The 26463-nt window shown below is 52.2% G+C and overlaps 10 protein-coding genes across 10 annotated transcripts; 6 read left to right on the forward strand and 4 right to left on the reverse strand.

Annotated features, from left to right (window-relative positions):
- Nucleotides 1-37: 37 nt before the first annotated feature.
- Nucleotides 38-270, forward strand: QC763_606760 (uncharacterized protein; the record flags this gene model as incomplete). Its single annotated transcript, XM_062914514.1, has 3 exons — nucleotides 38-124; nucleotides 175-193; nucleotides 251-270. The coding sequence occupies 3 exons, from the start codon at nucleotides 38-40 to the stop codon at nucleotides 268-270; spliced, it is 126 nt and encodes a 41-aa protein (XP_062763193.1).
- Nucleotides 271-667: 397 nt separating this feature from the next.
- Nucleotides 668-2881, forward strand: ESF1 (pre-rRNA-processing protein esf1; the record flags this gene model as incomplete). The annotated part of the gene is made up of 1 exon (XM_062914515.1): nucleotides 668-2881. One exon carries the CDS (start codon nucleotides 668-670, stop codon nucleotides 2879-2881), a length of 2214 nt encoding a protein of 737 aa, XP_062763194.1.
- A 109-nt stretch (nucleotides 2882-2990) lies between these two features.
- QC763_0096430 (uncharacterized protein) lies at nucleotides 2991-3995 on the reverse strand (the record flags this gene model as incomplete). The annotated part of the gene is made up of 1 exon (XM_062906320.1): nucleotides 2991-3995. The coding sequence occupies one exon, from the start codon at nucleotides 3993-3995 to the stop codon at nucleotides 2991-2993; it is 1005 nt and encodes a 334-aa protein (XP_062763195.1).
- Nucleotides 3996-8890: 4895 nt separating this feature from the next.
- QC763_606790 (uncharacterized protein) lies at nucleotides 8891-10443 on the reverse strand. Its single transcript, XM_062914516.1, has 2 exons — nucleotides 9750-10443; nucleotides 8891-9687 (listed from the first exon to the last, which is right to left on the reverse strand). The coding sequence occupies exons 1-2, from the start codon at nucleotides 10209-10211 to the stop codon at nucleotides 9160-9162; spliced, it is 990 nt and encodes a 329-aa protein (XP_062763196.1). The 5' UTR covers nucleotides 10212-10443; the 3' UTR covers nucleotides 8891-9159.
- Nucleotides 10444-10766: 323 nt separating this feature from the next.
- QC763_606800 (uncharacterized protein) lies at nucleotides 10767-13315 on the forward strand (the record flags this gene model as incomplete). The annotated part of the gene is made up of 5 exons (XM_062914517.1): nucleotides 10767-11107; nucleotides 11164-11255; nucleotides 11312-12142; nucleotides 12204-12417; nucleotides 12474-13315. The coding sequence occupies exons 1-5, from the start codon at nucleotides 10807-10809 to the stop codon at nucleotides 13313-13315; spliced, it is 2280 nt and encodes a 759-aa protein (XP_062763197.1). The 5' UTR covers nucleotides 10767-10806.
- Nucleotides 13316-13740: 425 nt separating this feature from the next.
- Nucleotides 13741-14467, forward strand: QC763_606805 (uncharacterized protein; the record flags this gene model as incomplete). Its single annotated transcript, XM_062914518.1, has 5 exons — nucleotides 13741-13843; nucleotides 13903-14031; nucleotides 14095-14224; nucleotides 14281-14340; nucleotides 14398-14467. The coding sequence occupies 5 exons, from the start codon at nucleotides 13741-13743 to the stop codon at nucleotides 14465-14467; spliced, it is 492 nt and encodes a 163-aa protein (XP_062763198.1).
- A 238-nt stretch (nucleotides 14468-14705) lies between these two features.
- QC763_606810 (uncharacterized protein) lies at nucleotides 14706-16229 on the reverse strand (the record flags this gene model as incomplete). Its single annotated transcript, XM_062914519.1, has 1 exon — nucleotides 14706-16229. The coding sequence occupies one exon, from the start codon at nucleotides 16227-16229 to the stop codon at nucleotides 14706-14708; it is 1524 nt and encodes a 507-aa protein (XP_062763199.1).
- Nucleotides 16230-18057: 1828 nt separating this feature from the next.
- Nucleotides 18058-20740, forward strand: QC763_606820 (uncharacterized protein). The gene is made up of 3 exons (XM_062914520.1): nucleotides 18058-19080; nucleotides 19138-20093; nucleotides 20155-20740. Exons 1-2 carry the CDS (start codon nucleotides 18823-18825, stop codon nucleotides 19585-19587), a joined length of 708 nt encoding a protein of 235 aa, XP_062763200.1. The 5' UTR covers nucleotides 18058-18822; the 3' UTR covers nucleotides 19588-20093; nucleotides 20155-20740.
- Nucleotides 19853-20800, reverse strand: QC763_606830 (uncharacterized protein; the record flags this gene model as incomplete). Its single annotated transcript, XM_062914521.1, has 1 exon — nucleotides 19853-20800. One exon carries the CDS (start codon nucleotides 20798-20800, stop codon nucleotides 19853-19855), a length of 948 nt encoding a protein of 315 aa, XP_062763201.1.
- Nucleotides 20801-21066: 266 nt separating this feature from the next.
- On the forward strand, nucleotides 21067-26219 carry QC763_606840 (uncharacterized protein). Its single transcript, XM_062914522.1, has 2 exons — nucleotides 21067-21503; nucleotides 21555-26219. Exons 1-2 carry the CDS (start codon nucleotides 21087-21089, stop codon nucleotides 24813-24815), a joined length of 3678 nt encoding a protein of 1225 aa, XP_062763202.1. The 5' UTR covers nucleotides 21067-21086; the 3' UTR covers nucleotides 24816-26219.
- Nucleotides 26220-26463: the final 244 nt, after the last annotated feature.

Below are 26463 nucleotides of genomic sequence, written 5' to 3' on the forward strand. Positions count from 1 at the left end.
CCCTCTTATACCGATATCACCGATACTCAACGCCGCCATGAATCTCGACAGCTACAAAAAGGTCAACACCTACATGGAGGAGGAGGATCGAGAACAGGGGACCGGCGACAGATTGACGTGGATTGTATGCGGGACGCTTGTGGGCGCATTCCCTTTTGCTGTCTGGATTTGGAGCAAGTGCTGATGAGCGATGGTGAGTGCTTCCTCTCCCCGCTATTCTTCACGGCACCAATGCGCTGACATTCTGTAGCCCAGCAAGCAGTGCTCTAAACATTGAACGATTCTCTATTTTTCGCTAGATACCCACCAACCAGATTGAACGCAGGAGGAGAGGAGGGAAAAAGCTATGGCGCACAGGGAAGAACGGGAGGACACATCTTCACCCGCGGCGCATTGCGCGGCCAGGCGGCGGCATCGGAAACAGCGGGGGGAGTGAGTTCGGATTGGATTTCCAGCGCAACGGATTTGACAAGCAGGAAAAGGCGGGGCCTGACCCGCAACACGATTTAGTTTGCATTTTTCACCGCCTAACTGGCAGAATTAAGATACCCCACTAAAATTTTCAAGACGGCTCCAAGTCGATCGCATTTCCCAAGCTCTAGCTTTTGCGCGTTGCTCCAATTTGTGTTCATTTTGTCGCAACAAAACCCCCCCCCCAACATCCAAAATGCCCAAACCAACAAAAAAGAACGCCGGTGCGGCGTCCAGTATCAAGGACGCCCGGTTTGCCAATTTCGAGACCGATCCCCGATTCCAATTGCCCTCGAAAAGAAACATCAAGACCAAGCTTGACAAGCGGTTCTCCAAAGTGCTCAACGATGACGAGTTTTTGGCTACGGCCAAGGTGGATCGCTACGGGCGGAAATTAGAGACTGATTCGAAGAAGAAGGCGTTGGAGAGGTTGTATGAGGATGAGGAGGAGTCTGGGGAGGACGAGGAGGAGGTGGTGGATGGGGAGGTGGAGAGGGATGATATTGTTCGTCGCGAGCTCGAGAAGGCTGATAAGAAATATGATCCGGCGAGAGATGGCGGTTTTAGCTCCTCGGAGGAGGATTCGGACTCTGAGTCGGATGGGGAAGATCAGCCAGAGGTGGATGATGGGGAGGAGGAGTCGCGACCTGGGATTCGGTTGAGGAGGGAGAAGGAGGATGTGCCGGAGGGTGAGATCACCAATCGGTTTGCGGTGGTGAATATCGACTGGGATCACATCAAGTCTGTGGATCTGATGGCGCTTTTTAGCAGTTTCGTGCCGCCAGGGGGGAGGATTGAGAGGGTGTCGATCTACCCCAGTGAGTTCGGCAAGGAAAGGATGCAAAGAGAGGAGCTCGAGGGCCCACCACAAGAGATCTTCAAGAAGGGCAAGGGCAAGAACAGCGATGATAGCGGTGAGGACTCAGAGGGTTTCAGTGACGAGGATGAGGATGATGATGACGAGGACTCTGACGAAGATTCTGACGAGGAGGTTAAGAGGGAGCTGTTAGCTGAGGGCGACGACAAGGACTTTGATAGCGACAAGTTGCGGACATACCAGCTCGACAGGTTACGGTACTACTACGCCGTGGCCGTCTGCTCCGACAAGGGCACAGCGCACAAGATTTACGAGGCCACCGACGGCACCGAATATCTCTCCTCCTCCAACTTCCTCGACCTGCGATTTATCCCCGACGATACCACCTTTGACGACGAGCCAAGAGACGAGTGCACCGCTGTGCCACCGGGGTACAAGCCAGTCGACTTCGTCACCGACGCGCTGCAACACTCCAAGGTGAAGCTCACCTGGGATATGCACCCGGAAGAGGTCAACAGGAAAGAACAGATCAAGAAAGCCTTTTCCGGCAGCAAAAATGACATTGCTGAAAATGACCTCCGTGCCTACCTTGCGAGCGACAGCTCCGACGATGGGGAAGACTTTGAAGATGAAGAGGAGGGACCAGAAGCCGCCGCCGATGCTGCTGGAGGCGAGGAAGAAGAAGCCGAAAAGCCCCTCGACAAAAAGGAACTCGCCCGCCGGAAAATGCGCGCTGCTCTGGGCCTTCCCGAGGAGCCCACGACCAAAAAGTCCAAGTCTCCCGCCCCGGCGGGCGCGATGGAAATTACGTTTACACCTGCCCTGTCAGATTCGAATAACAAGAAGCCTGTGGAAGAGGAGACCACAATCGAGAAGTACAAGCGCCGCGAGCGCGAGAGGAAGGAAGCCAAGAGGCAAAAGATGCTTGCCAGACGCAACGGTGGTGATCCTGACAGGATGGGCGAATCTGATGTCGAAGAAGTTGCTGCTGCCGGGGACAACGCGGGTGGCGGAGACCTCGGCTTTGACGACCCCTTTTTCACTTCTGAGCCCGTCGAGAAGTCCAAGTCTGCCATCCGCAAGGAGGAGCGGCTCAAGAAACGGGCGGAGAAGGAGAAGGAAGAGAAGGCTAGCAAGGCTGCCAAGGCGCAGCTGGAGCTGCTTATGGCTGATGAGAAGGGTGATGCGGACCATCTGGATCACTTTGACATGAGGGAGGTGATCAAAGCGGAGAAGCAAAAGGGCAAGAAGGGGAAGAAGAACAAGGGGAAGAAGGCGACGGACGGGGAGGGGGAGAAGGACGGGTTGCAGGATGGGTTCAAGATGGACGTGGAGGATGAGCGATTCAAGGCCGTGTTTGAGAGCCATGAGTTTGCTATTGATCCTTCCAATCCGAAGTTCAAGGCCACCGAGGGGATGAAGAAGTTGTTGGAGGAAGGGAGGAAGAAGAGGAAGGCCGGGTATAGGGAGGGAGAGGAGGTGGTGGTGAGGGAGAAGAAGAAGGTGAAGAAGGATGATGGTGATGGTGATGGGGGGGAGTTGAGTAGTTTGGTGGAGGCGGTGAAGAGGAAGGCGAAGGCGGGGAAGAAGTAATTTGTTTGATACTCTGGAGATATCACAGTGTAATAAAGCCAGTCAGCCCAGTCACAAAGCAAGTCAAAAGTCCAAAGATTCCCATTGTCAGTTGGCAAACCTATGCAGTCTACCTCTCAGCCCCAACAACAAGGTGACAAAACCTCGGGTGAGCATCACTGCAAAGCCTTCCCCCGACCACACCCTCAACAGCGGCCTCGTTCCCATTCATCCAAGCAACCACCTCACATCCCAACTCCCACAATGTCTTTCCCGCAAGGAACATCACCCCAAGAAACACAAACCCAAGCAGCACCATGACCAAAAACTGGAAAACACACCACCAGCTGCTCTGGCAGTCCCCATATTGGAGCTTCTCACTCTCCAAATCCAACCCCTGAACTAAACTAGGTGTGATCTCCAGCTCCTCTTCCATCTCGTCGTGGTACCAAGATGCGTATTCTTTCTTGTTATCGCCAGTGGTGAAAGCGCCCAAAACGGATGTCAAGATATTGGGCTGGGTTTTAATCTCTGCGGGGGGTTGGTACCTGTGGTGGACTGGGAGGAGTGGCATTTTTGCCGAGAGGGTAGATAAATGCCTGCTTTGGTGGACTGGGCGAGTAGAGGGCATCGTCTTCGGGGCTGGGGAGGGACGGGGGAAGAACGTCAGTGAGGGAGGGGCACGAGGTTGGTATTTCTTGTGTGAGCGGGACTTGTGGCTGTTGGTAAAGGAGGGAAAGACAGGGTCGGTGGCTACGGTGGGGGAGGGGGCGAGGTAGGAATCTAGGTCTAGGTGGTCGGAGTAGCAGTCTGAGTCTGAGGAGGAGTCGTTGTCGGGGTTGGTAGGGGGAAGAGAAGGGAAGGTGTGGTAGTTTGGCGAGGGGGTGTAGGGGGGGTGGAACTGGGAGTAGGTTGGGGGAAGGGGGAAGAGGTCGGTGTGCCGGGAGATGGCGTCGTCGTTTTCAGTGGTGTTGGGGGCGGCGTGCTTCATGTTGGCTGGGACGTAGCGGTAGCCGGAGAGGGTGTTGTTAGAAGTCATCGTGTCAGAGATGTTGTGGACCGAGTTGTCAATGCCAATGTCAACGGTGTCCCAGTTGGTGTGGTTGAAGATGGGACTCATGGGTGAACGGGGCATGATGATGATGTTGAGAAAATCAGACGCCCAGATAGTTGGCTGCGGACGGTGCGTCGAGTCCTCCAATGAATCTACCGTGCTGTGATAGTTGTCCTGGGAGCGCGGGAGGTGACTCCTGACGAACAAGAAACAGAGCCAGGCTGCAGAGCGGACAGCATGGTTTATATCGATCTTGCCAAATGTTTGCAACACAATGCTGGCGCCGTGGTGGACCCTGAAGGATCAAAGTGTATATGTTTGGCGTGGTCGCATCTGGAGAGACGATCAAGTCCGAACAGTGGTATAATTTCTCTCCTGTGGCGAGAATCATTCATAAGATGTTTCCGTCCTGCATTGGCCGTCTCCTGGTCGGGCAGGTCGATTTCCTGGTCGTGGCCCCGCACGGGCCTGGGGTGACCATCCTAGAGGTAATCAAAAGCTGACATGATCGGGATGCCGCTTACGTTGGTCGGAGAGATTGGAATACAGAATTCGCTCGGTCCAGGTGTGCGTTTGCTTGAGACTCAAATGAGAAATAATCTTACATCGTGACTCGAATAGAGCCATGGACGCCATCGAGTTGTCTTAGTGACAGGTGCCGCTGGTCCGTAAATTGGTGGAGATCAACAGGCGCGGGTTTCGAACATGGAAATCATTGGCAATCGGCCGTTTTCATGGGCCTGTCGTGGTGAGGCCATCGTGGTGGCCTTCATCCACACAGGTGAGGGTTCCTTCAGGGCGACCATATGGGTCTTGGAGCTTCCATATGCTGTTAAAACAACCAGAAAGATAAATCAAGATTATGACGGTTTCTTTGAAAAGAAAGTTGTAGACCTGGAGATATGGATACTCTTTGATGTCGGCGGTACATTAATGGCAGTGTGTCAAATGAAGGAGACAACACTGAATGCTCCTTCCCCTCAGCCTACCTATCTCCCACGTGTATTTCAGCCACCAACCTCAATGAGAATATTCATATATCGTGCATAAACCACCAACAGCACAGTAAGTACCTTCCTAACTCACCAAGCTTACCCACCCACCACAAATGCGACTGAGTTTACCGTGAATAGTGTGAAATTCATTCATGGCTTACAGGGCCATCCGCAATCTACCTGGGAATATAAGACGACCACTCATCCAGCAACAACGCCTCAAGTCCAGAAACCCAAGACGCATCTCATCCCCACAGGTGTACGCAAGCTGGTTAAGCTGCAGAGGACCCTGAAGGATAATGTGAGACCCTGGCTCCTTTTTCATGTTCTCCGTTTCTAACTCTTCCAGTATCCTATCATATTCGTTCCTCACAGCCTCGGCGGACTCATCCTCAAGCGGGTAGGTGGCTCCCCCTCCGTAAGCCGGGCCTGTCTCGTGACTTATTCTAGGCACTTTCCCTGATGGAAGCTAGTTTGGACGACAGATATCGCCTGTTCTTAGAAAAGGTGACCTGCATAATCTTCTGCAGCTGTTCTCACAGAGGATCTGATGCAGCATCTTGGGGTCTCTTGGCCTCAAGGCTATTCGTCGTTGCTCTTGCAGAGTCGAACTCAAGGCTTCTTTCTGATCTGGAAGTTGATTCAGACATTCTTGATTTGACTCACGAGGATTTCTTGAAAACGTTGTGTCGCACTCTTTCTCAGGTTCGCATACGTTCTTTCATGGAAAGCCGGCCCATGACAGGTGTCAAGGGACTCAGCAGTCAGGTAATTCCCCCCTCAACTCCCCTGGATGCTGCTTTGAGGCCTACCTTAACCTGACTTGGCAAATTGTCGATACCTATTCCTCCAAATTTGGGTGGCCGGAAGAGATATGTGAGACGATAGACGCAGATCACCGTAACATGGTTAGAGAACCTGGCGTGAAAGATATATCGCATGTCTTGCTGGATCTAGCAGAGGAGACGAAGCAGTTACTGAAGCACACACGTACGTAGCTACTTTGAAACATGGCATTCTCACAATAACGTTGATATTTTTACTGTGTAGCGCATTTGATGACTATCACTGAAGATTTATTCCGGAGTGGAAAGATCTTTTGCCCAAAAAGCAATGCAAGCATCTCGGCGAATGGTTCAGTTTCGACTATCAATATATCCCGGATAATGTCTCCCAACAATTCCCCGGCTCGTGCTTCCTGGATTCTAGAGACGGAATCCTTTTTGGCGTGGTCCCGTCGAAATTCCTATGGCGTATTTTGGCTGCATGGCTATCCTGGACAAGGGAAATCAGTGACTGCCAAGTATCTTGTTCAGGAGATCATCCCAAAAAGCCACACTACTCTTGTGCAAGATGGCGAGTCAGTAGGGGAGCCTATAATCGCCTTCTTCTTTCGCTCTTATTCCTCTCCGGGGCCAGAACAATAATTAGTCTGTTGTGCTCGTTAGTCCATCAGCTTCTTTTCCAGCTCCCTCACACACAGAGATTGCGGGACACGATGAGGCAGCGATATACGGCACCACTTTTACCCTTCGAAGAGGCATCACCTTGTGTCTAGGGCGTATTTGTTGATCTGCTATCTGATAGCGCACTACGACATCGCAATCGGGATCCTCGGCATGCTGGAGCGACCAGAAGTGTCTATATTGTTCTGGGCGCCCTTGATGAGCTGGAGAAGCATGATAAGGCCACATTTCTGGAGCGTCTAAGTAAGATGGTACTACAACTTGGCACCAAGGCATCGGGATCAGTCGTCACCAGCCGTGTTGATGCACTTATCACCACACATATGAACGCAGTGGGTGCATACGCTTTAAACCTCTATATCGCCAAGGGAAACGAAACCGACCTCGCTGTCTATGCTACTGGGACTGTATCGGTACACGGCGACGAAAAGACATTCTCAAACGAGCTGTGTCAAATCATTAGTTCAGAGCTGACGAGAAGAGCGCATGGCATGTTTCTCTGGGCCTCACTTGCTTGGGCTTTTCTTCACCGATGGGGTTGGTATCTGGACAAAGAAGATTATAGCACAAAGGTTACAAGTCCTCCAACATCTACTACCTGGCATGGAGTCGCTCTATCAACGGATACTAGACGAAGTGGGCCTCAGATATCGAAACGATTTGCTGCATTCGCGCACCTGATTGTTTCTGCGGCAAAACCGCTAACCGTCGACGACCTTTCGATTGCGCTCGCTTCAAGAGAACGGCGGATTGGACTACGCGACATTGACCCTCGACTTAACGTGCAAGCCTTTTTCCGAAGCGCGTGTCCTCATCTCATCAAGATTGGTAAGACGGGAATGGTAACCCTGGTTCACTTGTCATGCAAGGACTACCTCTTTGGAGCTCCTATGATGAACAACAAGCCAAACAATTCCCATATCGACGCGGTTACTGCCAATCTTGAGATGGGTCTTGATTGTCTCTCATATCTCGCACTTGACGGATTTGCAACCCATGACCTTGGAATTGCGTGTGAGCAGCACAATTTTCTCTCCTACGCCTACGAATACTGGTTTCACCATGTTGAGGGCCGCAACGATCTAGCAGAAGACATTTGGCACTACCTTTCACGTCTTTTCGATCTGTCAACAAAACGTGGTGAGGTGGTATGATATTAGTGAGCTCATTCTTCGTTTGTGGCACCATAGCTTGTATCGCCTGTTCGAATCAGGGGTCAAGCCGCCTTTTCAGCTGGATCTCAACATTACCGACACTTACGGCGATCACTTCATACATGTTGTCATCATCAATATGCGTAAGTTGCCACTTGAGGCTATGCGCTTTCTGATCAGCCTAGGCCTATACATCAACGGCAGAACTCGGTTCAGACAGGCTCTATTACACAGGTGCATTCAAGAGCGGCAAGGTGAACAAGACCTCGCCATCCTCCGGGAAGAAAGCGGCGAGACTCAGAAAGAGACCACCGAACCATTTGCATCAGAGAAAACACTTTACTAGATCCTCTCCTGTCCTGGGGTTGACCCAGACGTGATTGACGTGTGGGGCAGACACCGCTGAGTTTTGCCCTCCATGCGGTTTTAGACAAGGTTGTGTCAGTTCTTCTGGGCTGGCCAGACTTGGATTTCAGCAACGATTTGCCAGCATCACACAGGGCAACACAGGAAGGACTCTTGCCCTGGTGGAAGCCCTCCTCAAATCAAGGTACCTCTACTCAAAAAAAAGACAGTACAGGGAGAAACAGTCCTCCATGTTGCCGCACGCAAAGGCCATTTCGAAGTCCTTATGCTTCTAGCAGCCAAGTGCCCACCCCATGTCCTAAATGCAAAAAACAGCCAGGGATGGACGATTGCGCATCGAGCCATCACCTCTGGCAACGACGACAATTTTATGTAGCTGGTTGAGCACCTCTTGATTGTCCTTAGTCTCCGGGATAAACACGGCCGCCGACCCGTTGCCTTTGCTTCTGCATATGGGACTTTGACCATGCTGAAGGGGATACTCTACCAACGGCCTCAGGACCTGACACATGTGGACTCGTTTGGGAATACTCTCTTCCAAATGGCAGCCTTGGGAGTGAGCATCGAGGACTTTACATATCTCACTGAAATTTCCCGGGAGGGGCATATACGTCTTCCAGAAGCCAGCAGTTGGGGTAGAACAGGGGTTGGTCTCGCACCAACTGACGAGATGCGGGCCTACCTATTCGAACTTGGTTTCAGCCATTCACCCAGATATTTGGCGTTTCAAAGGCAGCTAGCAGAGGAAAACCAACAGCTTTGGAGGTTGAAGCTTGCCGAGATTCTGCAAGAGAGCTATAACGATGAACGGGTTTTGCTGTGGACTGACATCAGGGAACGATAGAAGAAGGAGCAGGAGAATAGGGAGCAAGAGAGGAGGGAACAAGAGATCAGGGAACAAGAGAGCTTGAAACCCGAGAAAGACGCGAGGATAAGAACTGGAAGACAGATAACCATTGAGATGCACACGGCGACATTTCAAACCATTTTTCTAAGGGAGCTATCAATTCCTTATTCCATGCTACGGTACATACCTATCTGAGCTTTTGCAGATATATCTACTTTCCTTCTAGCGCAGTTTAACTCTACATTGCCCCAGAAATCTCGTTTAAGAAAAAAAACGCACGCACGGGTCACCGAGCCTTTCGTTCCAGGCCACGGCGAAGCTGGGAGGAAGGTCCTATCGGATGGTTCTTCGCCGTTCGTAGAAAGCAAGGCAGCCGTTCTGTTTCTAGTCGCAAAGAAATAAAACATGTAGACGGTATCAATACTCCAAAGCAGCATCTGACCCATCGACATGCATCGGCACGTTGTCTATCAGCTTCTGTACTGCCCCATTCCCCAACTTGGCCGTGATACTGTCCCTGATGCGTGCCTGGACTTGCTCGTAGTGTCGTCTGGGAATTAACACACCATCGCCAGCGGTGAGCAGCTTGAGCACGACCTGCAGCGAATGGTCACGCGTGGTAGTCCAGTCCCCAGACACAATCTGGTTGCGCAGATCAAGAAGCCCGCGGCAGAGACGAGTCTCGGCACTCTGCTTATCTGTCACGTAGCTGTACTTCTCGCCAATATCCTGTTGGAGCTTCTCCAGAGCGATCTGAAGGCTGTAGATAGCAGCGCTGAGGTTTCTCACAGTCATGGCAAGCTGGTAATAAGCCCTGCTCATGCTTTGTGCCCGCTCTTGCTCCCTCCGGTTGTCGGCGAGGGCGGTGTGGGCGAGCTTGAGGCGGTGCCTAGCATTTCGCATGACAGCGCGGTCAAAAAAGTTGGCAATCACATTTCCGACGTTCTGTGGGCAGATTATCGGTTAGCACACGCTTCGGACATTTCTAGATGAGGGTCATAACTCACGCCCAACGCGTTTTGAGCATTCCGATAGTGATCTGCAAGAGCCTTTTCACGACTACGCCTTTCGTCAACTAGGCGATCCTGTCGAGCCTTTTGATCAAAAACGTGTGGAACAAAGCTGTTTAGTTCAGAGATCTTGGCCTTGAGGTTGTCGAGAAAGCACCCGACGCTGTCTTTCAGCTCCATGCAGTCTCCTGCCTCGACACCAAGCTCCCACATGTTTTCCTCTGATACCTTACTGAGGTTCGAGAACTTGGCAGCTGTGGAGTCCAGTGTTTCCACAATGGTGCTGCTTTGGCGAGATAGCGTCTTGTCTCCTCTCTCGATGAGCAGCAGAGAGTGGACAACCACCTCGAGCGATCCGCAGGCGACTTTGGCTCTGTGTTCGGTCCGCCGGACAGCTTTTGCCTCGAGTGAATTTATAGCCTCAGTCTTCTCTTCAAAAGCCTTGATATATCGGTGCATCTCAGGCAATAGGAAGGCACTGTACTTGTTCCGAAGTCGGTCTATTCTGGTCAGGAGATTATTGATTCAAGCTCGATTGTTGCAGGACTTGCCGATTTTCTTCAGCGGATCTTTCAGCCAATCACAATCATCCCTCCATCGTTCCTCGAAAGCGTTATCCATTGTGCTTGCTGTACAGGGTAGGCGGTGGGATATTCACTCGGTAGAACTTACCTGGTATCGACTGCAGGCCTAATCCTGAGTCTCCTCTTTCCTCTCGCCTTCAAGAACCCTGCGTTAGGTCGGTTGGGTTGGGCTGGGTTGGGCACTGATGATCAACCCCGGCCAAGAAAGTCGTTTGGTGCGTGTGGTCCAATCAAAGCAACTTCACAACTCGATACAACAACGCTAAAATAGCCAGTAAGAGCCAGCCAGCTTTCCAAGGTGACAAATGAGAACGTGGCCGTGTGAGGTAACTGGCACTTACGGGTCAGGACTTTCCGGGATCGAGAGGCGGTCGTGTATAGGGGCGGGTTCGAACATCAACTCAACTGTCTTCATTTCAGGAATAGATGCCAGACTCTACATCTGTTTCTTCACCCCGTTTGGCTTCACTATGGCACAGTCAGCTCTCCTAGAGGTCCGGCAGATCCAAAACGACAAGCTCACGTCTGAGTATAGAGGCAAGCTCTCCAATCAGTTCGTCGATGAGTTGAAATGCTCTACGCTCTTTCAAGCCGACTGGTCCGAGCTCATCAGCGCCGCTCCCACTGCGCTCTCGTTGATGGGTTCTCTTTGGGTCGCAGCAGCAGACCCCATGGCCGAGAAGATTTCCATGGCCAAGTGCATGCCCACAGATGGTTTCCGATATATGACGAAGCGGGCTGAGCCAACGCTCAGATCATGCCTGGTTGATGGTATTCAGACTCTGTCTGCCAAATTACGGAGATTGTACATTGCTAACCGCATGCAGTCTGCAACAACGGTGGACGAGCGGCCTTCACCAAAGCAGGTGCCAATATGGACGCACTGGAGATAAACAGCAGGCGTATCTGCGAGGAGCGGGTGAGTCGGTAGAATGATCTCGACGCTTGTCATCGGTGCTCATGATGACTACCTAGATTCCTATGGTGTTCAAGCGTCTTGGGCCCTGCACAAAGGGGGAAGAGGAGCTGGAGGACTTCCGCGATGCGCTTGACGCTTTCAACAAGGACGCAAAGCGATGCGCCGCTCTCGCCACCGAGACTCGCGAGGCATTCACAAAATGGGGCCTGATGGTCGGCGAGCTGAATGCCTGTACTGAAGCGGAATCCGGGAGAGCGTCGATTCAGAAGGACGCCATCAAGATTGACGAGGACGTGGCCAGGGTTCGGGCTCAATTCGAACGAATACAAGAGAAAACGGCGGTGGAGGAAGTAAAAGCGGCCGAAGTGGCTCTCAAGCGAGCCGAGAAACGTCTCGACACAGCTATCGACAAAATTCCCGGGCCGCTGGAGAACCTCGTGACAGGTATTGTAAATGGGTACTTCTCGGCGATCCCCACCATCGTCTCTGCCGCTATTCCGGCCATTATGGCCAGCGTGAGTCCGGTGGGTGCAATGACTTCGGCAATCTCCTCGGTGAAGCAAGGCGTCGGCGCTGTGTTTCCTGGCGGCCACGCGGGCGCAGTCCCAGAATCAGCAATCACAGCCCCCGCAGTGCTAAGAGACCCCTCATACGCGGCAGCAATCGCGATTCGCGACTTGGTCAACCACTACTATGAGTATCTTGGTGGCGAGACTGGCGAATTTGATCAATCGAAGTTTGTCGAGCATGAAGAGGCTGGGGCTCAGGGGATTCCCCAAGGAGTGTCATACTTTCTTGGGACACTGGAAGGGCAGCAAGCCCAGCTGGAGTCCACAAATACTGCTGCCAACAAAAAAATGCAGGCTGTGTTCAGCACACTCATCAAAGTTGGTTGAATATGCCCAGGTCTTGCAGTTGAAACGCATCGTGCACTGACACACTCCACAGGTGACCAAGGACATTCGGACGCACTTGAGGGAAGGCGAGAATGGCATGTCTGATGCAAGGTTACCGGCTGACAGCCTGCGGAAATGGAAGAAGAGCGTCAAGAAAGCCCAGCAGGATGTCCTCCGCCTGAGCGTGGCTGGAAACACAGCTAGCTCTACCAATGTGCCGAATCCCTTTGCAAACATCAAAGTCAACCCAGTGGACACCTCAGCCCGTAAGACTTTTCTGTCCGTACTCGCAATGCGTCCCCATCCTGACCCAAAATCACAGAGACTGCCCAGCTCAACTCAGCCATGCAAGCAGTCCAGCTGGCTCAGTCAGCGGCCGACGCCAAGCAAGACGCATACGACAGTGCCCTGAAGAAACAAGCCAGGACCGCAGCGATGATGGTGGAGATCCAGCAAAAGCTCACTCGACTCCAGGCGCAGGGCCGAACACTCGAGGAGATCAAGTCGGTTCTCCGCAGCTGTATCTCAATCCTGGTCGACCTCACGGTGCAGATTGCCAAGATCGAACAGTTCTTCACCATGCTGAGCACGGTCATCGACGAGATCATCCTGGTGCGCGCTGCCGAGTTCACGACCGAGATGGGCAAGGCCGGCCGGCGTGCCAAGGTCAACGGGCGGCTCAAGGTCGATGATCTATCAAAGCAGACCATCTACGCCGCGACGCTACAGCTCAAGGGCTACTTCTCAGTCTTGCAAGACATCAGCTCCATGTACAACCGAGTTGACAAGCCCCATGTACGCGACGGTCTGGACCTTTGCAGCGAGCTGTCCAAGGGCGCGGCTCTCGGAAATGGCACAATGGAGATGCAAGATCGGTTGACCAGATACATGGAGGGGTCCGGTGCCGCCGTCGCCAGAATTGTGAAGGACAAACAGGAAGAGCTCACTCGTGGTCTTCGCAGGCGCATCGATCAGGCGGCAAAGACAGCGCTCGAAATTGAGACGGCCATTTCCTCCCATGGGCTTGTTGTGGATCAGGAAGCGAAGCATGCCATCCAAGCTGGTGCTGAGACGGCCAAAGAGGATGCGAAGAAGCAAATAGAGGCAGCCATGTGGGCGGGCGAGAGAGACAGCTCAGAAGAAATTGACGGAAATGACTGGTGATGGAAACAGCGTGAAGACATTTATGAATCGTACCTAACTGAAAAGTTCCATATCAAACTCGCTCGTGTCAGGGAGCTGGGAAGGAGGCCTCTGTGGGTAACTAGCAAGTCTTCGCCATGTTTAAAATTGAATGAGTGGTGGCCCCCGGCAGAGGTGTGTTCCCATGGGAGGGTGTAGCGGTAAACTAGCATAGACTACCTAGTCAAAAGTTGGGCTTGCATGTCACAGAGGTCCACGTGGCGTCATGGCTAATCACAGGCCGCCAGTGGGGAGAATCTGGGCCTCGGCATTTGGGTATCAATGGGACATGATTGGATCTGTTCTGTTACCTGCCCTGGCACTGGAGCTCTATCAAGGTCCCCATCTTCCTTCTTTTACCTTGGCTGCCTCTAGGCTGGACCCTATTTCTCCTCGACATTCTCGTCATGTCAGAACCCGAGCAAGACTACCTCCTCCCTGATGAATGGAACGGCCGCGTGGTCTACCTCTTCAGCGAATCCACAGGCAATGTCCTCGATCTCCATGGCGGTCTGTCCCCGCCCCAATCGCCTGAACAGCCCTTCAGGAACTGACATGTTACCTCAAAGGACAATCTCACAACGGAAACAAAGTCCAAGGGTGGCAATACCTAGGTAGCAAGGCGCAGCAATGGCGATTGCAAAAAGTCGATTCAGGGCCTTTCGGGGCTTGGGTTCTTCACAATGTTGCGTCTGGGAGTATGTTACGTTCATCTCACTACCTGGATTGGTGTTAAGGTTGCTAACGGCTGTCTCTTGAAGCTGTACTGGACCTCGACGGTGGTAGCCCAGATGACTGCACCAAAATAATGGGGTGGAAGTATTATGCTGGAAACGGAAATCAAGAATGGTTGATCATTACCAAGAAGTATAACAACGGGTCACAGTGCATGTGAGTGACGGTTGAGAATTTCGGTGTGAGTTCGACTGACTGACAGAGAGGGAAAGACTCCAGAACAGGAATTCTTTCACTGTGGCTGACATGTCGGAAGGAAAGCGGGATAATGGGTATGTCTTCAGTTAGTTTTCCACTGATGGATCTATTTTGACAAAGAAAAATTGCAGAAACCCTGTTATTGGCTATCAGAGAGAGGCTTGGAATAAGAATCAGTTGTGGAGGATGAAGATTGCGTAGAACGCCGCGGGGTGTGACATACCTACAAGGGAAACGCGTGGACGAGAATACGCCATCAATGGCCAAGAAGCCGCCGGAAGAAAGTGCAGGGAAGAAGAGGACGACCGGCATATGCTGAAAGGGAAACAGGGAGGCTCACTTCTTGAGTCATTGCCCCAGAGCAATTCTCCATCAGATCATGGTCTAGCTTTTACTAATCATCTCTAGAACCTTTCACCCCTGAACCCCCCTCCCCAACTCACATTCCCCAATCCTTCAAAATCCTGCAAACCAGCGCAGTAGTCCACCCCCTACTGCCAATCCTCTGCTTCTGCACCCGTCCATAAGAACAAAAATCCCCCGCCGGCCACCCCCCATCCCCCTCCTGCATCCCCAACAAACTCTCCAAATCCCTCTGCACAAACCCTCTCCCCAGCCCCAAAAGCTGCCAAGCCCTCACCCTCATCGCCAAAGCAAGCGCATTCATAGGCACATTCAACCTCTCCCTCAACGCAGCTTCCAGCTCCCCCTTCAACTCCCCACACAACCTCGGCGAGGAGTCCCTGCACTCATCACACAACATGGCCAGGTAGTACAAGAAACTCTCTGGGTGGGGGTAGAACCTATTCCCATAAACATTCGCCCGGTACCGAAGGCAATCCGCCACCAATTTTTTGGAGGGTTCGATCCTCTCGTCGGTGACGTCAAGACTAGGGAGGTCAGGGATTTGGCCTGATGAGGAGAATTTGTTCAGACAGCGGAGGACAGAGACGCAGACTTCTGGGCTTACGCGGCCGTGGCGGTCGGGGGAGAAGTACGTCTCGAAGTGACCGTCTTTGTTGCGAATGGCGAACATCGCTTCTGCGATTAGAGATGGGGGCGAGAGGAGGTGGTAGTTGGGGTGGGAAGGGGTGATGGTGAGGTAGGCGATGGAGGTGGTTTCAATGTCGGGAGGGAAGGTGGTTGTTGTTAGGATGGGGGAGGAGTGGGTGAAGTAATTCCAGAGGGTGGGTTTGACTTCGAAGTGGTGCAAAGAAGGGGAGGGCGAGGATGGAGGGGATGTGGATGAGGATGGGGGCGAAGGGGCGGATGAGGGTGACCAGGAAGCATCGGATATGGGGGTGGGGCTTGTGGTGTCCATCATGTCTGCCTCTTCTTGGGCCCTGGTAATAATACCATCTGGCCAGGTAAGGTACACAATGTCCTCCATACCGGTCAGTCCCCAGATCATGAGCTGGGCAAAGTTGTCTTTCAAGACGATATCGTCCTTTCCCGGCATCGAGATGACAGAGTCAAGCTTGCCAGCGTGCATGTGCAGGAAACGCTCAGCACGGAGAGAGGCGTCCTCCAGGAGTAGGTTCCTGACAATGTTGAAAGCTCGGGTTCTCTGGTCTGGTTCTACAATCTCTCCACGTAAACCCAGCAGTCGTCCAGCACAGATGTTCTCGGACTTGTCATCCAGGTACAAGGTGGTGGATGGGTTGCAGCCCGTCTCTTGAATGACATGGCGATAGAAGGAAAGATCTGGCTTTCGCATGCCGGCGTCGAAGGAGGTGAAGATCCTGTCAAAGACGGGCCATGGGAAGGAAGGAAGCGCTTGGACGATGTCCATGTGTTCCTTGGCGATGTTGGACATGGCGTAGATTTTGAGCGGGCGGGCTCCCTGTGCCTTTGCTGCGGCAAGCTCATGGATCAAAGCCAATGCTTCCTTGTTGACTCGCAAGGTTGACTGGGCTTGGTGTAGAGCTAGCTGAACAAGTGACGGGTCGACACCAAGATCCATCCCAAGTTTCTAGAGAATAACAAGTTGGTAAGAACAGGTCAAAGGGCTGAAGGGGGGGCATGTACCGTGTACGCCTCATCAGTCGACATGCTGTCTTTCTCCAAATCATGCCAGGTCGCGGTGTGCATCATAAGGTGGATCGTCTTCCGAGGAAGGGCAGTAACAGCTGAAGAGTCCCAGTCGAAGAGGACATCGCCAATGTCGAAGATGACAGTGTCGTAGGTGTTGGGTGCCATCTTCATCTCCAGTGGTGATTGGAAAGGTTAAGGAAAGAGTATGGAAAGATCAAGAAAGGCGTCTCTTCAGGTAGGTCAAGGGGAGTGTTTATAAAGCGGAAAAGATGCAAGCAGACTGGCGGAATCCGAACTTGGTGGAATCATAACCCCTGGGATGGCAAGCTTTGAGATATCTGAACACATATAAGTACTCGTTGTGCCTACCAGACTGATTGACGACTAGAGGCTATACTCTACACCGCCATGCCAGTCGATCATGTAGGTCCAGCGATCGTGGGCAGGTATCTTCCATCATGATGACCGAAAATTCGAGTCCGAGCTGTCTTGATCCAGGATGCGATACAAAGTTGGCATTGCACTGGTGACACGGCAGAGACAATCCGACCCGTCGGTCTGGTATAAGACTGGCAACATCGGCCGGAGCCTCCGGTCCGGAGGGTGGGAATGGCTACACTGGCTGAGCCTAGGCAACGATAAAGGGTTTAGCTTGATATCCTGTGTGCGTCAAATCAGACAATGATAGGTAGGTACCTGGTCTAAAAGTCGATGCTGTGGGATGCCAATGCTACCACAGAGACCTAGTGCCGATGAACCATGCATGTATGCTAGGCTTGCTTGCGATGTTGTAGTAAGATAACACAAGGAAAGTCCGAGGAAGCAAACTAGATAGGAGAACGAAACCTGCTGAGCTTCCGCATATATTGGCATTTTCACTGTTACACGGACCCAGCGGGCTGACAGGGCGCATGCCAAGAGCTCGTCGCAACCTACCATCCATGATATATACACCTGAGACTGCGTGGTCCTGCTCGCTCAAAAAAGTAAAACTCTCAAGCCAGGAAAGATGATCTGATGGTGCTGACGCGTCAGCCGGGATTTCATGGACAAGTAGGAAGAAGAAATATCTCGAATGTCGCAGGTGGTTGGTGATAACACAGCAGTTGCATGGCTGTGTGAAAAGTACCTACATCTTATATACCCAAGGTCACGGTGAAACAAGCAGATTATCACCACTAAGTCTGGTGTGATTAGGAAGGCACAAGTGGAGAAAATAAGCGACATCATGGTCACATTTGTGGCAGAAAAAAGAAAATAGTTGAGAAAGCAAGAACCCCTTGTTACAACCTGCCAAGACATGTCAGCGTTGTAAGCTCGTGACTACGGTTGGTTACGACACCACAGCAAGATATGAGGTCAGGAGTAACCACAAGACAATTGACCACAGGGCAATCGCATCAAGACAAATAGCACAGGATCTACGGGCAGGAGGACACTGGATAACCAGGTGGTAATGGCACCTGGGATGGCAACAGGCCGAGGCCCGTTGCTTAAGAAGTATTTAGGAGCAGTGAGTCTACCCTCGCTACTCACACCAGTCTCTACCTAGATAGCTTTCAATCTAAGTCTTTATCTGATTCTCAGAGAGAGGGGCATCAATTCTTACGCCACCCTTAATTGCCCGGTGCACCCTAACTTTCTGCCAACTTAAACCCTGCACCAACAGAACCTTACCCTAACGCACAAGAGTAAGAGTCTGGGCGTAACACCACTCAGCATGAGAATATGGAACGCCCGTTCCTGACCTGCAGCAACCCAATCACGCCATGCCATGACATTTTTTCATCCAGGTCAGGGCTGCAAATTCTTTGCTCCCATATGTACCAGCAGAACAGCCATCGCGTTCACATCTTTGGGATCCCAACCCTTCTAACTTCCACAGTCGCCGACTTCACTTTCTGATGCTTTGCCTTACTTGGTAGGCATCACATTTGAATTCAGGCCCGTGTCTCCATGATGATTGGAAAGGGATTTGATGAGAAAGTTTCCTATAACCTGCTTACCATGTACTCTGACTGTGATGGGACATTGCTCTCATATCTTGCTAGCACGTGGTTCCTCTGTTGCATGCTAGCAAGTGGTTTATCCAGATATCCACCGCGTTTCCAGCCGCACCACCAAGCCTTGGTTCGCGGAATTATTGCGCCTCCGACAATGACAGGTGATGTTTTGAGTCTAGCGCCTATCACACCAGCGTCAAATATCCTGTTGTGAGCTCAAGTGGGCTTTCGTTCTTTGTTGTATGCTGACGAATTTCCCCGCCCCCTCAGAGATTGTAGGTCTGCGTCGACTCACGCCACCGCGTGTCAGCTCGCGCCTTTCTTTCCGCTATCCAATCAGGAGCCGTCCGTTAGCCCATGACATAGGCACGATTTATCAACCATCTATTTCGGTCGGCAGCCTGATGTGAACAAAGATGTCGGGTGTTGTACAAGGCCTACAAAATCTGCTGGAAGGTCAGATGAGCGACACCACCAAAAGGCTGCAGCATACACCTTGATCTCGTCCAACCTATCAATATGAAACTCAGCAGCATCTTCAGCCTGGCGGGACTTGTTTCCCAGACCACCGCCATAACCTGGAACGTCTCCGTCGGCAAGAATGGCCTCACCTTTGAGCCCAACGAAATCCGAGCCGGAGCTGGCGATATTATTCAGTTCATCTTCTGGTCCAGAAACCACAGCGTGGTAGCCGGAGAGTTCACCAGGCCCTGTATTCCTCGTCTCACTGGCGGCTTTTGGTCAGGTTTCTTCCCCACTGCGGTAGATACCATCAATGTAAGCTCCCATTTCGATTCTGCTCTCCGATATTAGCAACTAACCGTTTTTCTCCAGTCCCAACTCTTCCGCGTCCAAATAAACAGCTCGGAATCATTCGTCTTTTACTGTTCTCAAAACAACGGCCAGCACTGCAAGAACGGCATGTTCGGCATCATCAACCCCGGCGTGACAGGCATCACCACTCTCTCCAGCTACCGAAACCTAGCCGCGGGGGCAGGCAACGCCACTTCGCCAAGGGTCCCTTCCTTTGGGGGCCAGATTGGGGAGAATCCCAACACTTCTGTGCCGCCGAGCTCGTCGACCTCGACTTCCTCTACGGCGACAAGCACTGTTTTGACTAGCACGAGCACCATCACGAGCGGCACTGTGACTTCTGCTACGACTATCACCTCCACTAGCACTGGCAGCAGCACGTCAACGAGGACTGGAAATGCGGCTGCCAGGACGGGTGCACCTGTTGCGGCGCTGGCAGTTGCTGGAGCTGCAGCTATGTTCTTTGTTTGAGTCAGGTGTGATGATGGTGGCGATTGCGTGATGCTTGGGGGGTGTCCGGATGGGACTATGCCGCGGTTCGGACATAAGTTCAAGTTCTTTGTTTGACATTTTGTTGTTGTGGTTATTATTGTCAGCTTGGGTGGTTTACCCCTGAAACATTACTCAGGGGCACTATTTTGTATGCAACTGCATGAATATGAATCTTGTGTCTTCTTTCGGACACACCCATCCAACTACCAACATCCGCATTGCCTGCCAGACTTTAACAAATCTCTCAAGCCTCACCCAACTGTCTCGGTCCCTTCAGCACAGCATCCCACGGAAAATCCTCTGCATCAAAAGCCTCAAACCCATGACAAATCGAGTCCCCCAACCCTGTCTTCCCATCCAGCAGTATCGGGTCATCCCTCTTTCCGATCAACCTCTGCGCCAACCACCTTTTTGGATCCAAGCTGAATTTCACCACAGGCTTAACCTCGACCTTCATCCAAAACGGCTCCCCCGGCCTCGGCAGGGTCAGCAAAACCACCCCCCGAAACGAGCGGAATATCCCCCCTTTGCTAACAGGGTTCTCAGCCATATCCCACGCTACCGAATTCGCGCCCTCGTCATGGTCGTCATCTTGAGCTAGATACCCGTGCAGCTCTGCCTGGCCTTCTTCCATCTTGGTCGTTTCCTTGGCCCAGCGGGGTGTGACGCCGACGGAAGGGCCGAGGCCAAAGGGGGTGTCGAATAGGGTCAAAGGAGCGGCGATTTCAAAGGTGTTGGAGTTTGTTCTTGCTTGTGGGGGGCCGATGATGGAGACGGGGGCGAAGTTGGAGATGATGGGGTCGTAGCTTGGGGAGGCTGAGGGGAGGGAGGGTTTGGATGGGGAGGTGGTGTGGGTGAAGGTGAGGGTTATTTCTGCCGAGGAGAAGCGGGAGGTGGAGGTGGTGGGGAAGCGGAAGGTGAAGTCTAGGGCTAGGAGGCAGGAGGGGAGGGAGTGATAGGTGCCGTATTGGACGTGGCGGAGGTAGGCGGTGTAGGAACTGGGGGAGAGGGAGGAGTGGGTCGCTAGGGGGCGGTTGATGCGGGAGTTGTTTGTAATCGCGAGGGTTGGGGGAACAGAAGGGTCGGGAATAAGGGGGGAGGTGATGGCCCAGGGGGAAGTGGAGATTTCTTCTTGTTCGGGGGTTTGGGAGTCATGGTCGAGGTCGTGAGGGGAGGAGTCTGGAGAGGCCATGTTGAGGGAGAGGCAAGCGGGGGTGTACTTTTGGGAGAAAGTCGTGGCCGAGATGCTCTTGTGGCGGGTTAATGTCGAGGTGGGTGTTGTGGCAATTGGGATGAGTTATGAAGCATGAATGCTCAGAGTGAAAATAATGTGCGGTGATATGCAATAGATAAAAGGAAAATGCGAGGTTCGCGGCTGCCTCAGTTGTGGTGCGGCTGAGGTGTGCCCGTGATATCCCCGCACTACCATTTTGTGTTACATTTCTTCACTCTTCCATGCAACAAAATAACTCAACTAAATGGAGCAACATATCGAGGAAACAAAAGCCACCATCCGAGGTCATCGATCACGAGGAACATTCGCAGAAGGCCATGAGTTCATCAGGGCCCTGCCCGAAGAGATCCGGTCTCTCCCGAGCGTTACAATCGAAATTGCCCAACTTTACCTGGTTCAGGGTCGGTACACGCTGGCCGCAAAAACATGTGGAGATCAACTATCGGCCTCTGGCGAGGAGCGTGCTGTTCTTGACCTTCTGCAGGCTTTCATCGGCATTGGGAGATACTCGAAGCTCCGGACCGCGCTGAGGATTGCACAAGAGATTGGAGAGGCGTGGCATCTCACCGGCCGAGATGAGGAATCCAAGCTTTCCCAACAGCTGCAAGCCGTGACTATCAAAGACCCGGAAGGGGAAGCTTCTCCGTTAACAGAAAACAGAGTTGGTACGATCCCCCTTGCGATACTTTGTTCCTATCTAACCTCCTGTCAGGTTCTCATGGTCCATTGGTACTGGAAGATCCAAGTGGTTGCCGGCGAGCAGGGACTGCTTCATGATAAACAGACCAAAGCTGCGGCTGTGGCCGGTCTGGCCCCTGTCCTGCGACAAGTCCTATCAGAGGGTCGCTTTCGGGAAGCCAGGTTTCTCATCTACTCCAAGGCACATCTCCTGGAGGATACCGACCAGGCGATAGAGGAGCTGTGCGACTTCCTCGAGAACTTGACAGATCCAGCATTCATCATCGAAAGGGCTTTCACCCTGGTAGACTTGGCCGGCTTGCAGTTGAAGTCAAACAGCGAAGCTGTGCTAGCTCAAGCGGCGGAAAACTTCAAGCTCGCCAAAGATATATTCACACAATGTGGCCATACATTTGGTAATATCGACATTGATCTGCTTCAAATCTCTGCCGACAAAACCATCTCAGCGGGCGAAAGGTTTCTGGCCAAGACCAAGATTGCCGATCGTTACTTTGAAGTCCACCAGTATCAAAACGGCATCCGTTGCCTCGCGGTAGCCATTTCACCGGACATGATCGTTGACACCTACTATGAAGACGTCGTCAGGTCCCTTGAGCTGCTGGACCGGATGATCAACGAGTGTGGCAGCGAGATATTGAAGCAGTTATCCCTGTTCCATTCCGTCTGTCAAGCAAGTCTCAAGGCGCCAGAATACGGATTTGCCTTGCAGTCTCTGGAGTCCTATTTCTGCAACGTACCAGAGGAGATCAGCCCCAAGTTTCATTCGTACATGGGTGTCATTCTGGGCTCGGTGTATTCCAAGTTTGGGGAAACCGAAAAGGCCGTCCGGGTCACAAGGCAGGCTTTGGAGATTTCCATGTCATGTGCGTCCTACGTTGACCAATCTGATGCAGCAACTCAGGTTGGGCATCACATGTTGAGCTTAGCTAGGGAACATCCCGAAGGGTCGGAAGAGTTCATGGAGATGACCTCCTCTGCTGTGGACTTCCTGAAAGAATGGGCAAACAAGGATGCTGAGCACGGTCATGCGGATGGCGAGGCATTGAAATGTCTCTTCATCGCCGAATGGGCCAGCGACGGCCAAAGGTGGATGGAACGGGTCAAGAAACACATCCCTGATTCAGCTGATGCTCTGGCAAGGATTCCGGTTGTGGATTTGGAGCTGCGTCTTCTCATGCGTCAAGGAAGATTCTCCGATGGCCTAGCACTCTCTACTCAACTTGTGGAACAGCTACAGAGGCTTACAGATGTGCCGCCATTCAAGAAGGCGCAGACACTTTTGAACGCTTGTATTCAAGCCTTCGCTTGTGTTCAGAGTACATTTCGTCAAGACAAAGCGTTGGCCCCTGAGGAATCCCAGTCGGCCGTGAAGCTTCTTTGGGCCGCATTGCAGCACTCGTACGATGCTCTACAGTTATACCGGCAAGCGAACGGGGTTGAGCTGGTCGTTGACTGCACCCTCTTTGTATGGGAGATCATGAACTTGGCTGTACTGACAATGCCGGATGATAGACGTCATGGACTGCTTACCGCTTTCATGGGGGATATGGGACAAACCGAAAGGCTTTGTGACAGCATGAGGCAAAGCGTATTGTCGGTTGCAGGACTCCAGAGTCTCATGCATAAGAGATTTCTTGTGTCAAAGAAGGCCAGCCTCAAACTCTACAGTGTCGCAGTGGAGCTTGCTTTGATATTGAACGACCCAGCTGGCGCCTGGCTTTGGTTGCAGAAAGGAAAGGCTAGAGCATTTGCCGATGCCCTGGGTGCTGACTGCATCCTCCCTCAGAGGCTCGTGGATCAGATCAACAAAGATCACACCGCTTACGAACTCCTCAAGGCGGAGCAGAGCATTCTCGAGCTTCTTCAGGAGTCCAACGTCAATCATGTTGTTGCCTCACGCCGGTTGGCAGCGTTGAAAAAGAAGATGGAAGAACATCCGCTCTTGGTCGAGGCCGCTAAGCTCAGAGGCCAGCTGTTGGATTTGAACATTGGAACTGATGAGCTGAAACAAGCTCTGCAAGCAACAGGTCTCGCGGCTGACAGAGTCAAGTTTGTCGATTGGCATGTCCCTACGTTGGCCAACACTTCAAATCAAAACATTCGCCTCTTTGTACGTCAATTGGATGGCACCACCTACACGCAGCAACTGCCGCTCAGCATTCATCAAGTAAAAGATTGGATAGCCAAGACCCTTACATATCCCGAGATGGCTACGCCACCACTGGCAAGAAAGACGGGAAACCAACTGCTCAAGAAGATGAACGGCTTGGTTGAAGGTTTGCTTGAGTTTACATCGGAAGGCGACTTGTTGATCCTATCGCCGTCTGGTCCCTTGAACAGCATACCATTGCATGCACTGGAAGTTGGCAAGCAGCCCTTGGTTGAGAGGAATCTTGTCGTGAACGCCTCCAGTGTTGCTACGCTCGGTCAGTGTCTGCTTCGGATATCACCAGCACCACCGACAGACAGACAGCCTCGACAATCATACGGCGCCAAGTATTTTGCTGTGTACGAGGAACCTGACAGGTTACTGGAACGAGAACAGATCTTTCACCATATCGAATCACTCCCCGGAGCGTTTCCGGGTACTGTCGCCGTTGGGTCTCAGGTGACAAAGCCTCGTTTTCTCCAGGAGTGTGCAACCGCCAACTGGATTCATTATCACGGCCATGCTCGCTATAGTAACCAGGACATCCTAAAGTCATCCCTGGTGCTCAGCGATGGAATAGACATCCTCAGCCACGATAGCAATACCGGAAATGGGGATGGAGATCTGACAGTCGACGCCGAGGCAGACCTTCTCGAGACGGTTGAAGCGGAATACGATGATGACAACAATGATGGGGACGCTGTTGACAATAGCGAAGGAATAGACGAGCTCCTCGTCTCGGAGTTGTTCGAAGCCACACTCCCCCGAGGTGGCGTCCACTTCACCATCATTGCCTGTGACTCTGGCACGCAGGACATTGCACCCGGTGATGAACCGCTGGGAATTATACCGGCGCTGCTCTATGCGGGCGCCACGTCTGTGCTGGGTTGCCAGTGGCCTATCGACAGTCGGGCGGGGAGAGCCTTCAGTGAGGCGTTTTATCAGGAGGTCGCGAGCAGACAGACTGGCGGAGCTGTCAACTTGGCCAGTGCTCTGAGGTCTACGGTGATGAGAATGAGAAGGGGGGAATTGGGAGCAGAGTTTAAACAGGCGTATTACTGGGCGCCATTTGTGCTTCATGGCCTGTGGCTTTTTCCAGCGGGTTATCGAGCTCCTCCGCAATAACGACCACCACGCCACCACCAGCGCCACCACCAGCGCCACCGCCATCAAGAAATCCAGCGTTGCTTTTGGTTTCCCACCAAGCTCAAGGTTGTGAAGAAAGGGGGCTTTGCTGTGCGCCGAACTCAATACTTTGTGGCGGCCAATGAAGAGTTGGCTGGCTTAAGCTCGGTTTCCTTCCTTTCGCAACACCAAGCTTTGCAAACACTTGTAGTCTGATTCCGCAACAAAATTGTACCATTGACAATCCTTGACCACCAAATTCACTTTCTCTTTCCCCGCGCAGAAAGATGGTCCGCAGATCTCGTCGTCTTGCAGAGAAAAGCGAACGAGCTTTCCGCTGGGGATCTCTCCGGTTCGTCACATCTGTCTTGAAGTCGAACTAGAAAAGTACACATGCAAGACATTCGAAAGAAGATATCGGTGTGAATTCAACGGCCCCTGTGTTTGGGACTATATCGCAACGATCGAGCGAGCTATGGGAGACCGGAAGATCTCGGAGGGGTTGGCGCCAGAGCTCAACACATATTCGCCGAGCGATTCCGCCGTCTGGAACACCTGATACTTGAGCCCTGGCGACCATGGTCGCACGGTGAAATGCGGCCGTGGGACGAGTGTATGTGTTCGCCTCAACGCTAGTCAACCGTAATTATCGCACACATCAATATGCCAATATTGTTGCCATAGACCTCATCAGTCATTTTAGGCAACTTCTCCCCCACACCCTAAAGAACATTTCAGTGTTTGAACATTTCAGCGACGATGTCATTCACTATTTCAGGTTGCCTGTTCAGGTGGCAACCACGACGTCTGTGTGGTAGATCCGGAGGGAAGCAAGCATTAGAAAAGCGTGGACGAGGCCTGAGGCGTAGACAGTCACATTTGGGAGTTGTTGGAGAGGTGTCTGTTTGGAGTCTTCAGTCTTGCTTGTTTGAGGCCTCAGGGGTCACTCCATCTCAAGAGAATTATTGCCTGATACTTTTGCCCTCGTGAGCAAGTTTCGTCATGGGCTATTGTCATTATTGAGTCACGGGCCCAATGGCGGGCACCTTGATGGTTTGATGGTAGCAGATACCTGAGGCATCTTGTGGTAGCAGGTTGGGGTTGGTGAGCATCTAGGTCGTCCAAGAGACATGGGTAAAAATGGCGAGGGAGGAAGCCATTTCTACGAAGGCCGTGATACTATGTCTGATTAAGGTAGGGAGGACTTTTCTGAGATTTCATTTTGGTATGTGTGGCCTTTGTTTATGTAGATGTCTGTGGCCTTTGTGCTGCCGTCTGATGTATCCAAACATCAGAGGATGATCCTCCCTGACCTCCATACGACTCTCGCTTGCTCCCTGCTCGTCAATAAATGAAATGACGTAGTCACCTGGGGGCTGACCGATGTCGTTCCTGCCCTCGTTGGTAAATACACCCAACACTTTTTATTGTGCCCCAGGCCATCATAGCTGGTGGTCAGAGTTTTTTTTTCGCGTCCTCGAGACTCTCGGCCCCTCATATTTCCTCCTCGCTCTCTTCTTCCTGCTCTTTCATCTTTCACCCTCCTCTTTTCTCTTTACCTTTTAGCATCGACCTTTCACCGTTCACCTTTCACCCCTTATCCCATCCACACTTTTCGACTCTTTTTTCACCAGAACAACATCAAAGA

Source organism: Podospora pseudopauciseta, chromosome 6, assembly GCF_035222475.1.
Source record: "Podospora pseudopauciseta strain CBS 411.78 chromosome 6, whole genome shotgun sequence".
NCBI lineage: Eukaryota > Fungi > Ascomycota > Sordariomycetes > Sordariales > Podosporaceae > Podospora > Podospora pseudopauciseta.

Coding starts and splice junctions, on each gene's coding strand:
- QC763_606790 (XM_062914516.1), bottom strand. CDS start 10,211: ATGCACCGATATATCAAGGCTTTTGAAGAGAAGACTGAGGCTATAAAT. Junction 9,688..9,749: donor ATGCTCAAAACGCGTTGGGC/GTGAGTTATGAC, acceptor ATCTGCCCACAG/AACGTCGGAAATGTGATTGC.
- QC763_606820 (XM_062914520.1), top strand. CDS start 18,823: ATGAAACTCAGCAGCATCTTCAGCCTGGCGGGACTTGTTTCCCAGACC. Junction 19,081..19,137: donor CTGCGGTAGATACCATCAAT/GTAAGCTCCCAT, acceptor GTTTTTCTCCAG/TCCCAACTCTTCCGCGTCCA.
- QC763_606840 (XM_062914522.1), top strand. CDS start 21,087: ATGGAGCAACATATCGAGGAAACAAAAGCCACCATCCGAGGTCATCGA. Junction 21,504..21,554: donor CTCCGTTAACAGAAAACAGA/GTTGGTACGATC, acceptor ACCTCCTGTCAG/GTTCTCATGGTCCATTGGTA.